Source organism: Schistocerca serialis, chromosome 1 (assembly GCF_023864345.2).
Source record: "Schistocerca serialis cubense isolate TAMUIC-IGC-003099 chromosome 1, iqSchSeri2.2, whole genome shotgun sequence".
In the NCBI taxonomy this organism is placed as follows: domain Eukaryota; kingdom Metazoa; phylum Arthropoda; class Insecta; order Orthoptera; family Acrididae; genus Schistocerca; species Schistocerca serialis.
This window is the reverse complement of record NC_064638.1, coordinates 659,181,603-659,197,209: the sequence shown is the minus strand read 5'-3', so window position 1 is coordinate 659,197,209 and position 15,607 is coordinate 659,181,603. Positions and strand designations below refer to the sequence as shown.

The 15,607-nt window shown below is 38.1% G+C and overlaps 1 protein-coding gene across 1 annotated transcript in view; it reads right to left on the bottom strand.

The window, feature by feature from the left end:
• Positions 1 to 15,607, bottom strand: part of LOC126479317 (TBC1 domain family member 19) — a 192,907-nt gene that overhangs the window by 83,990 nt on the left and 93,310 nt on the right. Inside the window, exon 7 of the mRNA XM_050103774.1 lies at positions 9,981 to 10,093. Within this exon, the coding sequence (XP_049959731.1) occupies positions 9,981 to 10,093 (113 nt within the window). The remainder of the gene's footprint in view (positions 1 to 9,980; positions 10,094 to 15,607) is intronic.

Below are 15,607 nucleotides of genomic sequence, written 5' to 3'. Positions count from 1 at the left end.
CACAGCATCTGACCCCATCCTCACGCAGGTCATCCACCTCATTCAGCAGGGCTGGCCATCTCATCCTCAGGACCACACTTCCGACCTGATACATAATTATTTTGTCTTGCAACATCATATCAGTCTCAGATGGGGTCCTCCTCCTCTCCACGGATGGTGCAGCCCATCTCCCAGGGTGGTCATTCCTGGGAGTTTGTTCCAGGAGGTCTTACTGCTGTTACTTGACGGTGACTGTGGTGTTTCCCACACCATAGCCTTGGCTCACAGACATGTGTACTGGCCCAGCATTGACCGGGAGCTGGAGCATTTGGTGGCTGCATGTCCCCAGTGCGCTAGTCAACAGGTGACTCCCAAATCTTTGTTTCCCCCATGGTGTTCAGCAACCCAGCCCTGGGAATGCATCCATGTGACTTTTGCAGGTCAATTTCTGAATGTGTTTTGGCTGGGGTTTCATTGATGCATTCTCATATTTTACATACATGGCCTGGTGCTCCCTGGAACTATCAAATTTACTATTCAATCTCTTTCAAAAATATTTTCTGTGGATGATCTCCCAGTTACTCTCATTTCTGACAATGGACCTCAGTTCCTGACCCAGCCTTTTTGTGATTTCAATGTGTGGTCAGGCATTCGCCATGTTCGCTCCCTTCCCTTTCACCCTCAATCAAACAGTGAGGTCATGTGCATGGTTTGTACCTTTAAGGCCAAGATGAAAAGATATCTGCAGGATTTTCCTGCTGAGAAAGCATTACTGTTTTTCCTGTCAGCCTACTGGATGACTCCTATTGGTTCCTGTAGCCCTGCTGAGCTTCTCCATGGCCACCAGACATGGGCTCTGCTACAGCTCCTGCACCTGCTTTTCGCCTCTGTCAAGTTCCACTGTACAACACAGGGATGGCAGTCAGCATGTGTGGTTTTGGTCAGCACCCCTGCTGGTTACTAGTACCCATCATGTGTCAGAACAGATGCCATGTCTACACTCTCCGGATGATGCCATCAAAGTCAATTCTGAGGTCAGGTGGGCACCCACTCACTTGTCCTGTCCATGCCTCCACCGTTGCTGGTGCCTCAGTTGCTGGGTGCCTCCTAGCTGCTGGTGTTCAAGCCTCAGTTTCCTGCCTGATAAGCCTTCAATGCCACTGCCTCCAGCTGCTGCTGTGGTGCCCTTCCAGCAGGCAGACACACCCCTCAGTCAACGTCTACTGTGTGACCTCAGCCTTTGGCAGAGTCGCATCCACCTTCCCCATTACTGTCAGACATTGGCATGGATCCTAGCTTGGAATGCCCATCATAGGTCCTGTCATGTCATGCTCCCACAGGGGAGCATGGGTTGGCACTTTGCATCTGCCATTTTCATCCATATTTCAAGGTTACCCCCAACTGGGAGTTTCTCTCCCCTCTTTCCTCAGAGGCCTCCACCTCTACATTGTTGCCATCCACTCCTGGCTCAGGGAATCAGTGATCCACATAAAATCCCACACCAGCAATCCGGGCACACAGCTGTGTGGTTCGTCACGGAAATCTCAAGACACTAGCATTGGCAGAGATCCCCACTCTTGGGTGGGTGTGCAGCCTCTCAGTGGTGCAATCTACAGGCCAGCCAATGGCTTAAATAGTCATGTTTACTTTCAGCCAATGTGTCCTAGACTAGTAAGGTAGCCACTCAATGGCAACTGTTTTCCTGCACCAAAATTCTTTGTGTTCTGGCATCAAAACAATATCAACGAAGTCTGTAAAAAAGATTTCACAGTGTCCTACCTCATGTGGAAACTGAGAGATAATTATCTCTCTACCACATATTTTGTGCTCTTTCAGTAACATATATGACCTACTCATATGGGGCCATTCTCATTATATCAATAACATTTTTAAAGTCCATGTAATATGCAAGGCTAGTCCTAAAGAGCAAGGGTGGTTCTAAAGAGCACTACTGCCCTCTTTTTACCAGGCTTAGGGTACTAGAAGTGGTGAATTTCTTTATCTATGATTATGCACTCTTTGTCAAGAACAACATGAAAAAGTGTTTTTCAGGGAAACAATTCATGAACATGACACTACAAATAAGGCAAACATTGACATCCCAAGGGACATGTTAGCAACAACTGAGAACTCTCATAAAGTGAATGTCCTCGGAATTTTTAACAAGTTTCATTTCACTGCTTCATCCTTCTCATTTAAAAAAAATCATATTTAAATTATACAGGCTGTTCAGAAATTCCCATTAGCAACTTCTAGGACTTGTAGAGGGGAATGAGTAGATAATACTGTGAACTGGAACCCATGTCTGCAAACATAGTTTCCACACTGTTATTTGAAAACATGTTGGTAGTGTGGCCTCTTTTACAAGTAATTGACTAGGTGTGACCCAGTACATCACTTGTTTTACAATTTGACTCATCAATAGTCAAATACTTTCATGTTCTTGTTCATGGGTTCTCTTCAATGTGATGCAGTATGGCCTCTTCCAGTTCAGGTGTGTGACGTCTCCTTATAGCACCACAGTCATGTCTGCTGACTGAAAGTATCCTTTCTCAAAGCCACTGCATAACTGTGGTGAAAATCATGTGATGGAGTCATATGTTGTGGAGAACAAATCTTGATAAAGACAGCTATCAACTCTTCCATTACCCTGAACTTCATCATTCAGAAGGATTGTGTTGGTGTATTCTGCAAATATGTGCTCAACCATGTTGCTCTAATTCTCACAGACACATGGATGAGGTTCAGACAAAATCACAGAGGTAGGATGGAGACCAAATGATGGCAGACAATCTGACATAACCCCCCACCCCACCATGACTACCCTGTTGCGTATCTACCTAGAAAACATGTTTTTAAATGGCTGTGGAAGGGAAATGGTATGTTTCTGGACTTGGATTCCCATTCAAAATGTTATGTACTCACTCCCCTCTACAAGTCCTAGAAGTTTGTAATGGGAATTTCTGAATACCTTATACAACTGGCTAACAAAAAATCAGTTTTACAATATAAAAGAGTTCAATGAAAATGATAATGTTGATACTAATATTTAAGGTTTTTTCTGTATTTGTAGAAGATACTACATTTGTGCATGTAGTATGCATATTAATTTTAATACTTTGATTGTAGCTGTAACTTGCTGCTGTATGTGGTCAATGGCAACAAGGAATTTGAATAAAGTATCTGAATCTGGACCATAAGCACTCCTGCCACTTGATTCAGTTTGAACCATTAAATGACACCCACTAATGTTGTAGATCCTATGGCAGTAGGTGACAATGACACCTGTAGCAGACAGAGCTTGAAGTTTGTAATTTATGCTTGATTTAGTTTCTACATAAGCATAACACTATTTTGGACTCTATTCCTCTGTGAAAGAGACAGATTCTCTCTCTCTCTCTGGATTATTGTTGTTGCAATATCGTGATGAAAAAGTTGATTGCTTTTTGCGAACTGCTGGAAGGTGCACTGGCAATTTTTGACAGAGTTTATATGGCTATTACAAACTGTAACAGTGATGGAGTGGCAAGATGGTCTTCTGTTGTGAATGCACTGTGGAGATTCTCAGATACTCTCGTTGCTCTCTTGTTTCCGTAGAGAACACTAGCCCATCCACCCAATGGTAACTAGTAACTGTGCCAAGATCTGAAGACTTTGATGTGCTTCAGAAGGTAGACTGTATGAAGGTAATGGCCATATGGTTTCTAACAAACAGGTTTGCGGCATTGCTTCCTGCTGATAATGAGACATTGTCCGTAGTATTGCCTCAGCAGTTTGAGTAGATCCCATAAAGGGGAAGGACAGGGATTTTAGTACTAGGCAGTTCCAAAGTATGTCCCCAGAAACAGTACACAAAGACAATCACTAGAACTCTGGCACCATTCCCTACTATTTCATAAAGCTGGCCCCATTCATGAGGACTCTGCATAGATTTTGGTTTGCAGCATCATTCTGGGGTGGCCATATGTTCTGGGGGAGAGTCAGCTGGTGGCCATGCCTACATAAAACACCATGTAGAAGTTGCAGCAGAGATAGTATATGATATAACTGATTTCAAAGGCCCTAGCCCTGAAAGAGTAGGATAACCTTGATAATACTGGAAGAGGATCAGCTGGGTGGGTGCATAATGGCATTTGAGTTTTCCACAAGAATACAACTAATGTGGAAAGTGTTAAGAGTTTGAAGTGGAATGATCATATAAAATTAATTGTTGGTAAGGCGGGTGCCAGGTTGAGATTCATTGGGAGAGTCCTTAGAAAATGTAGTCCATCAACAAAGGAGGTGGCTTACAAAACACTTGTTCGATCTATACTTGAGTATTGCTCATCAGTGTGGGATCCGTACCAGGTCGGGTTGACAGAGGAGATAGAGAAGATCCAAAGAAGAACAGTGTGTTTTGTCACAGGGTTATTTGGTAAGTGTGATAGCGTTACGGAGATGTTTAGCAAACTCAAGTGGCAGACTCTGCAAGAGAGGTGCTCTGCATCACAGTGTAGCTTGCTGTCCAGGTTTCGAGAGGGTACGTTTCTAGATGAGGTATTGAATATATTGCTTCCCCCTACTTATACCTCCCGAGGAGATCATGAATGTAAAATTAGAAAGATTTGAGCACGCATGGAGGCTTTCCGGCAGTCGTTCTTCCCGCAAACCATACACGACTGGAACAGGAAAGGGAGGCAATGACAGTGGCACGTAAAGTGCCCTCCCCCACACACTGTTGGGTGGCTTGTGGAGTATAAATGTAGATGTAGGTAAGTCATAAGGATGGACCAGGATACTTTGTAGACAGGGGTATTCCCCATTTCAGGGCATGATGAAAGTTAGTCAAAAATGTGATAGAGAGCGTGGTTAAGATGTTTTAGTCTGCAGTGATATTAAAAAATGAGAAGTGGGCTCCTGTTCATGGGGATGGTTGTATAATTAGAAGTACATGCAGAAATATTGCAAGATATCTGGTTGTAGACCAAGTTTGGAGGGTAATGCTTGTTGGTGTAAACATTAATAAGACCTTCAGCATACTGGGCACAAGTGACCAGACTGTGTGGGAGAGACTTTTTAGTGTGGGAGGAAGGATATCAAGCACAGTGGAGAAACTGTTGATCACTGGCAAGCTTGATTTTGACAGAGTTTTTTATGAAGCCACTGGAGAGCTGAAACTCAATATATAAAAACATGTCATCCAGATGAGTAGGAATGAAGCTGAGACTGTAGAGGAATGATGATAGTGTGTCTTGGCTCTGTGTCCAGATCATAAAGATATCATCAACAAAACCAAACCAAAAGGTGGATGTGGGGTACAGGATCTTGGGTGGCTATGAACGTTTCCTCATGTTGTCATACTATCCTTGATCCCTACTTGTAATGACTTACCTTGATCCTGTAAAACAGCTTGTAACTTTGCACTTTTGTAGAGAATTCATACTTTTTGATTGGCAATCAATCTTTTCCTAATCATGTGGCTAAGGTCTACAAAACGTTCTCAGAAGTTATGGCGTGGTTCAATGAGAATTCGTACTCAATGACCCTAAGGAAACAAACAACACACAGTTGCTCTCAAATCATATAGACCAACAGAAGATTATTATTGGATGTTACTGGAAAAAGCTGTCAATGATGTACTGTTCCAAATACCTATGCATTCATATGAATAGAAGACTTAATTGGGTGCATCATGTTCTTTAGGTCTACAAAAATCTGTGTCTACTGAACTCATCTCTAAGTTTTTTTTCTAATGATGGAGACATCACTAAATCCACTTCCTTTTTTTTTGTTTTTGTCCCTTTGTGTATTATGTTATTGTCCCCTGAGGTAATTTACCTGTGTGAAGAAAAATTGCTTCCCAAGGGAGCACCTGACGAACTTGTAAACATTGTAACCACCACTCCTGTGTGTGAAATTTTGGGAGTACTTTATTGGTTTATGGGATGTCAAAATTTTTACTTTCACCTTGGTACCATCACCTGTTTGTGCTGCTTTTCCTGTGACTTACATATCAGCAACAGCCCATGTTGCAGGCCAGGAGCAACATTGTAAACAGACTAGGCACACTGCCTGAGAAAAAAATCATGAGTGTTTTCTATAATTTTTATTATATATTCCAGCATTAGTTCTCTGAAGTGGTACTATCATGTTTTAAATTACTACCAGATCTGTTTAAAAAACAAACAGGAGGACAGTAAAAAACTAGATTATAAATCAAACTAACTTCTATACACAGCTATATATACTTGAATACATCATATAGTAACTCATCAACTGAACAGACATGGAGAGGCACTCATAATGTAAACATTTCTGTACTTTGACTGTTGGAACTGAAGGAGGAAGTATCAGAACAAAATAATGATATACAGACGGCTATAGGCAAGTTAAACAAAATTATTCAGAAATGTCTTCAAGAGGAAGTAAGAAAAACAATATGTTCATTTTTATTAAACTTAAACAACTGAGGTATTTATTATTTTGTAAATACAGTTATACCCACGAAGAAAAGCATACATATATAGCTCATTCCACATTGTTTCAATAGATCTGATGCAAATCATCTATAGAACAAGTAACTAACAAACAGCCTGCCCAGTTGGCCGTGCGGTCTAATGCATGGCTTTCCGGACGGGAAGGAGCACCTGGTCCCCGGCATGAATCCGCCTGGCAGATTTGTGTTGAGGTCTGGTGAACTGGCCAGTCTGTGGATGGTTTTTAGGCGGTTTTCCACCTGCCTCGGAGAATGTGGGCTGGTTCCCCTTATTCCGCCTCAGTTACACTATGTCGGCGATTGCTGCGCAAACAAGTTCTCCACGTACGCGTACACCACCATTACTCTACCACACAAACATAGAGGTTACACTCGTCTGGTGTGAGACGTTCCCTGGAGGGTCCACCGGGGACCAAACTGCACAATAGCCCAGGGTTCGGTGTGGGGCGGCGGAGGGGTGAAGTGGACTACGGTAGTCATCATGGGGTTGTGGACCACTGCGGCTGTGGCGGGGATGGAATCACCATTGTTTCTAGGTCCCCAGTTACAATACAATACAATACAATACAACTAACAAACAATGACATTTAGGAAGAAAAACGATTGACAGCAGCAGGAGTACTGACTAAATATAGCTGAACTTCATTACGTTGGTAGAAATTACATTTCATCAAGTAAGATGGCAGGTGGCATAATAATTGATAACAGAGAGAAAACTGTATCAGCATTCAAAGATTAACTGAAATATTTGTGTTCAAGAGATGAATCATAAATGCATAAGGGCAATAAAGAAAACAATGAAATTTGTAAAGCAATGGCAGATGAGATGTATAACGCCATTCAGTGCATGATGAATGGAAAGGCAGCAGGAAATGATAGTCTTTCAAGATAAATGATTAATGCTGGATGGAAAACAATACAAGCAGATGTTGCACTATTTACTTAATGTCTTTGGCTGAAAGAGGTTCCCCAAAAATTGGACGCTACTATAATGTATGACGCAACCCTATGGCAACCTCTAATGCCCATTGTGCAGAATGTTGTAGATCCGTACTACTGATTCCTGAATCAAGAGACACTGAGCCACAGTGGGCAATGCTGCCGTACATCGGTGGCCCTGTCACCTGACCACTACAACTCATTCCTGTCACCCCATCACTTTCACTGGTCCTTAAGCCCGCTCCACATAGAGAAGTTGTACCAGCAATTCCACACCACCTGTAATCCATTATACTGTCCCTTATGTTCTTAAATAATAATTGTATTTCACACATGCATAATTATTTTTTAAATAATTTAATGCTCACCCACCCATAAATCTTAAGTCCCCTATAGGGCAACCCATCATCCCAAGGGAGTACCTGAAAAACTTGTTAACACTGTAGCCACCACTCCTGTGGAAAAGGGAAAGTTTTGCAAGCTGCCACCTGTTTGTAGGAATTTTGGGAGTGCTTTATTGATTCATGGGATGTTAAAATTTTTTTTTTCACCTTGGTACCATGACTGTTTGCGGTGCCTTTCCCATGACTTGCATACCAGAAACAGCCTATGTTGCAGGTCAGAACTAATTTGTACAGGTTAGGAATTGCAGGCAAGTCACATTTTGCAAGTGATGTCTGCAGCAGCCAATGGAAAGTATGGAAGGATGGTCACATGGGGCTCCGAGGCATTTGGACAAAGCATGGGTTCCAGTTGAGATGTGCTCTGCTTTCAGCTACCAATCTGACAATACACACTCTCCCTTCACTCTCCTATTTTTTTCGGAATTTGGTTTGCAACAGTTCATCTGTGATGGCTACTCCAAATAGTTGGTGGCAAGTTGCCTTCCCCAGTTGGGCCCTTTGTAGCCCATACACTGAAGAACAGGATTATTTTTACTTAGTTAGTATTCATGTTCTCATTTGAAGCTATCCTTATTGGATGCCCACTCCCTCACCCACCGCAGCATTTCCTTTCACTCTCCTACTTTTTCTGGACTTTGACCTCATTGTTAGTTATCTGATTTACTCATCCAAACTACAGTAGTCTTCTGTTAAAATTAATTTCAAAAGCATCTGTTCTCTTCTTATCTGAGCTGTTTATCATTTACATTTCACTTGCATATAAGACTACAATCTAGAGATAAACTTCCATGAAAGACTGACTTAACTGACTCAGACAGTGAGATTAAATTGTCACACATGTCCAAAATTGATTCATACTTTCTCTCCGTACCACTGAGCGCACTGGAAGCTGTTAGTGGCAACCACAGGACAAATGCTGGAAAGAAGCTATGCCCTCACAGTGATTGCTGTATCACCTGGTGGGATCCCGTTGCTGACCTGCCTGATATAAGTAGGTAATGGCAGTTCTCATTGTTGCTGCACAGGAGCCACATACCACGCTGGCCGATTTGTGGTGACAACTACTACCTCTGCCTCAGATTACTCTTGGACTGTGTGGTTCTGTACTTGTTGTTCACCATTTGCGTATCTGGTGAATATGGAATAAAAAGTATTAGTAAGTGTAAACCTCAACAGACTTCATAACACTGAAATTTATATTCAGCATTAATACAGTTCTCTTTTTCAGAAAAGTTTTCTTTCTACTGCCAGTCTGCATTTGGTATCCTCTTTATTTCTGCCACCAACAGTTAATTTGTTTCCCAAATGGCAAAATTTGGATATTGCTTTCAGTGTCACATTTCCTAATTTAATTTTCCCAGCATCACCTGACTTAATCTGAATAGTCCACTATCATTGCTTTATTTTTATTATATTCATCTCATTTTTCATGATGCTATCCAGTCTATTCATTTGCTCTTTCAACTCCTTCACAATCTCTGATGGAATTACAAAATCATCAGCAATTCTGAAAGATTTTTATTTTTTCTCACCAAACTTTAATTCATTTTCCTATTTCTCCTATTTTACATTACAGCATGGTCATGTACAGATTAAATAACACTTTGTCTCATGTCCTTCTCAACCACTGTCTCCCTTTTATGTCCTTTGCCTCTTTTAATTACAGTCTGATTTCTGTACAAGCTGTGGAAAGGTTTTAACTCTCTATGTTTTATTTTTGATGACTTCAGAAATCAAGAAGTACTGGCATTCTCTATACAGTTGAATGCTGAAGGATTTGAAATAAAAGAATGAAACCGAAATCTGTCAATTATTCTTTGAAATAGATCAATAAACTAATTTCTTTTCAACACCAGAGTATGTGTGTAGTAAAGAGAACCAATAAATTATGCAACAAAAGAACTGCCATCTAGAAGAGATTAGGTATAGTTGTTCCCAGAACTTAATTAAAATATGATTTGAGAATTATATTCAATGTGCAAAGATAGCAATGACCTAACTGCATCTATAACAGTGATGTAATTTTTTCATAATAGCATTTGTATTTAAAATGTCATTCCTTTCTGTAATAATTATAAAAATAATGTCAATAATTATAACAAATAAAAGAATATAACATTATGAGAAGTATCCCATAAAGAATGGTTTCCCTAACACAGCTAAAAATAAACTGTACAACTTACTGTTGGTTTTAAACTTGCCCCAAGGACTTGTGCCCACATATGACCTCTCAAGCCCCTTGGACAGCCCTTCTTCAAGAATTCTTGTGCCACTGGAGCATGATTTGATTCTATCACTAAGGAAAAGTAATTTTTATTAATGTTATGTCTCATATTCAGTGTTAAGGATGAAATTTATATTAATGGTCCGTGAGCAGTATTTCAGTGCAATGGATCAGAAAGTACTACATGTAAAAAGTCTCAAAAATTAATAAATAGGTTGAGTAACTAATGCCACTGAAAATGTATGGTGCTGTATTATATTGTATGAAAATGAGAAGTAATGAATTAACAGAGCAAACAAGCTAGCTAGTTAGTTTCAAGTTCCATGGATGATTTGCATGAGAAATGATAATGATGTGGAACAAGTCATTTTATATTTAGGTCACAAATTATTTTGTTAATGGCTACATGGTGATTATTTTTATAAGGAAAAAAAGAACATACAGCTTTGTGTTAAAAATTCCTATCCACTACCTTTTACACATTATGATAATAAAAATCCTCCTATGCAATAGAAGAAGTTGTCAAGGAGAAACTTTTTCAGTTTTTTTTTTTTTTTTTCCAAAATTTACTTTGCAGTCGGTCAGAAAATTTATAATACAGGGTAAATGATCAAAAATTTTTGTTGAAGTATTGTGCACCTCTTCTTATCCTAAAGACAAACTTTATGTGGCATAATGAATGTAATTTTTGCTACTGGTATTGTAATAATGTATAACGCTGCTCCTTTTGAACTACAGTGGATTATTTACAACAAACTTCACAAGGGAATAAATGTACAGTGAAATATTAGTCAAAATTGTCTGTTGCAGAGTTTGTTAAAAACCTGTATTTGGCCAAGATTACAATTTAGAGAATGCTGATTACTAGTTTCTATCATTCGAACAGTCATCTTAAGATCTGAAAGTTGCTACAAGTTTACAAGTCAGAAATACTTCAGAATAAAAACATACGGTGCCTAAATTGAGTGTATACATTACAGTGTTAACATCTTTAAAGAAATGACACTGTAAAACAAAATAAATATACACAGATAATAAATAGGTTAAGTAACTAATGCCACTGAAAATGTGTGGTACCATATTATACTGTATGAAAATAAAAAGTAATGAATTAACAGATAAAACAAGCTAGTTAGTTAGTTTCAAGTCAATAGCATGAAAACAAATTTACAATGAAAAACATACCTTACAGCCTTATTTAAAGCATAGGTATGTGAAACACTGCACGAATATCATTGTCATATGTTACATGGGATACAGTCATCATGCCCAACCACAGTGTCAATCAAAGTTAAATGGATCAAAATAGCAGGCAGTTTGCTGGTCCTGTGTACATATGTGCAAACATCATTGTCATATGTGACATGACATAGCCATCATGCTCAACCACAGCGTCAGTCAAAGTTAACTGGACCAAAGTAGCAAACAGACTGACTGATACTGTCTATTCTGGCTCATAGGTCAATGAAAAATGCTGCCAGGTGGCTGTACAGTAAAGAGGATTACTACAATTAAAGAAAGAGAGATATTAAAATAGTAATTTAAAACAACTGGCAATAACTAGCAACTATAGCCATAAAATTTTAACATTTGTATAATAAAAATAAATAAAAAATAACATAAAATAAAGCTGGACAGATAGAAGTCATCTACATATGGTGCGATATTATAGCAAAACTAATAATCTCACAGAGAGAGAATTAACATTAATAATCTTTTGTTCTTAAATCTTCATTATAAAATTAGTACTATTACATATCCAGAGCTTAATGAAATTACATAGGACTACACTGTACAATATGAAAACCAGAAGACATAGCCTTTATGTATGACAGTGGTCTTCAAAGCAATGCTATCCAATAAATGTTGCAAAAGCTACAAAAAGCAAAATATGATGCAATACATGTAACATCAAACTACACCTTGCACTGGCCAAGTATAAGTGAAACTTTTGCTGATATTCAGCATATATACTGGTTGTTTCCTTACTGTCAGTTACATGTAGGAGGCATCTATGGTATGGTACATATGGAAGTTTAACAATCAAAGCAGGAAAACAATTAATGTAAATATCCCTCTAGTGCAGGGATGCACAGTCTATGGCCAACAGGCTGCATGCGACTTACCATTCATTTTACGGCAGTCTGTCCCTCACAATTTGTTCAATCAAGGTGGTCATAAACACGCATTCCATTTCTAATTAATAATGGATGCATTTTTTACATACTACACAATTATAATAAATTTCTGTGATAATATCAGCCTATTGCTCCTTTTCAGGATAATAAAGAAGAATGATTATCATAGAAGAATGTGTGGCTGCTGTTAGAGCCTCATTGTGTGGTTTATCTTACGTGGAGGTGCAGTCTTGAGGTACAAAATGAGTTCACTTGGAGATTTCATGAGCCGGCATCAACAAGAGAAAGCATCAAGTTATTTGTCAATCAGTTCCAAAAAACTGCAAATGTCAAAACATTGCTGATGAATCATATGGTGGGAGGCCTCCTGTACCACAAGAGACTGTGTGGCAAATCAGAGAAGCACTCAAAAGAAATCTAAATGTGTCATTTAAGCAATGAGTTAGATATGCCAAAATCAATGATTCTGGAAGTTTTAAACTTTCCCTTAAGAAAAAAAAACATACCATGTTCAGATGTTTGAGAAATTAGACCATGAAGATTATGCACCTCATGGATCACATTTTGTGTACTGATGAGGCCACATTCCACATCTGTGGTAAAGTTAACAAACATAGCTGTCACATATGGTATAACAAGCTACCTTATGCTACCCTGGAATGGGAAAGAGACACCAAGAGCCAATGTGTTGCTTGGGTTCACAGAGACTACAGTCACTGAAACTTTCTTTTTTTGCAGAAGAGACAATTACAGGAAACATTTACCTTGAAGTGCAGTAGCAATCTCTGGAAACACAGAGTCATCAAAATGGCTTTGCTGACATTGTGGTGTTTAAACTGAACAGAGCTCTCCCTCATTTACATCTCATACTAAGAGAGGGCCTAAATCAAAGATTCAGTAACAGATGGATAGGGTGAGGTTCAACAAGACTGTGACCATCACATTCACCTGATTTGACACCCTTGGATACCTCTGCCTAGGGATACATGAAGTCAGAGGCATAAAAAAAACCTAAGGGATCTTCAGGATCTTAGAGCTTGAATCTGAGTTGCAGTGTTGGCTATTTCACAAAATGTGCTTCAGAATTTATTCAGGTCTTCTCGTCAATGATGGGAACTGTGCTACAAAATGGGTAGAGGCCATGATGAAGTGTGATAGATGATAATAAACTGCTTTCACCAAACACTGTATACAATTTGAAAATCCCACAAATAGACACTAAATGTAAATAATGGTTACATAAATATAAGACAACAGTTCATGAATAATGTTATTGTGTAAAGTAACATGTGCAGTATTCATCCAACTTGCAGTTTGGATATAACTGGTTATAAATAAAACTATTAATTAATGTAGCCCCATGGTGTCCAGAATATATGATATGTAGCCCTAGGTCTATGTTGAAAATTGACTAAATGTTAAAGAACTGCAAATCGGCAGTATTACATATGTCATGCATAAAACAAGCAAAGATAAAGAAGATGGTGATGTAGGCTCAGGCAGTGTCTTCAGTCACCCCAGATTTAATGAAACAAGCATAAAGTCTATACTGATACTACAAGCTTAGTTTGCAACATAAACTTATTGTTTCATGGAATATATGACAGATTTCTGTCTACAGCATAGGCTTGAGAACAAAGGAAATCCTGATGTGATGTCAACATTAGTATGTATGGATTATAATAACAATCAAAGCACAAAAACAAATAGTGCAATTGTTCCACAAGTACTCGTACAATTGTCAGGAATAGCCAGTGACACACAAATTACAAAGCATACATGAATTAGCATTAACTTTATGAGAATAGTGTAGTATTTGTACTTAACAAATTCTTACCAAATGATCTGTTCAATTTTGAAAACAACAAACAAACTCTAGATGTAAACAGTAACTTTGTAAATACAAGATGATAGTTGCTGAACTGGTATTCTTATGAAAGATGATGTACTGTAATATATAACACACTTATATCAATTACATTCAGCATATAAAAGATTTTAAGTAGAAATAGTAATTGATACAGAACCCTAATTACTGTAATATACGATATGTAGACCTATGTCTATGTTACAAATTGAATACATGCTAAATTATAATTCAGACTGTGAGTAAAAGAATCTGACGTAACCTTAATGTGTACTACGAGGGTAATCCCAAAATTAAGGAATGAAAGATTCTCAATTGAGCAACTCTTATGAAATCCAAACTGTGATTGACTGAAGATATTACTTTTGCTCAGTTGGAATACTATTCTTAAAATACAAATTCTCAAAAATTTTGGAAAATTTCAGTAATGAAATGGTACAGTAGTTCTTGACATTTCTCCAATCACCATTCTTATAGACTTTTTCCATATTTTCTCAGTAGTCTGTTGGAAATACCATCAAATCCAGATGATTTTCTTGATAGTGGGTACCACACCAATGATTTTATTAAAAGAATATGGCATAGTCCACTTTTTCTGTATATTAATTTTATTTGTTAACAACTAGTTTCAGTCTTCTAGGCCATTCTCAGGTGATTTTGTGATTGTGTACAAAATAGAATATATTATATTGCCTCCATGAATAGAAATGTAATATGTGAGTGTAGACATATTTTAAATACATATAGCTGCCTTAGAAAACCATGCCTTACACATTGAAAAGTCAGCATCTTCATTCCCTGTTTAATGTTACTCTTTGATCAATATCATACCTTTGTAAATGTCAAGCTGTCAGACCAAGACAGCAATTGTGGACAAAAATGAATAGAAATAATAAATTTAAAAAAAAAAAGATATTTCAGAATGTAAGCTATAGATTTCCATTGCAGGTAAATATGATGTGTTTACATTCACATCTTTACATTTCTAGTAATGGAGGTAATATAATACATTCTGTTTTGTGCAGAAACACAAAATAACATGAGATTGGTCTAGAAAGATGAAACTAGTTGTGAAAAATAAAATCAATACAGCAAAAATGCAAAATGCTACCTTCTTTTACTAAATCAAGATGAGCTTTAAGTTTTGAGAGAATATATAAATTACTTAATTTCAGTAGAAGAAGTTGTTGGTACATTCATATGGTTGAATTTTATGAGAGTTGCTTCTTCAACATACTGCTCCGATTTTTCTCTTAAACTCCTTGTTCCTACATTTTCTACTATATTTAAGAAATGATTATTAATATATTTGCTATCTGTGACTCATTATTTATAGCTCTTCCATTTAATTATGTAGTGATGTTATCCTGTTCTTTGGCCGTTTGTGCTATCTCTCATATCACTACATTCCTTGTAGTCTTATGTCTGTTGCTAGGAACTGATGACCTTAGTAGTTTAGTCCCTTTAAACAACAAACCAGTCAACCAGTATGATACCAGAGTTACTGATTTCTGACATAATGTTTGCATTCCTTGATTTCTTAATAACTGTTTTTAGTAATTTGGAGGAGTTTTTGTTGTA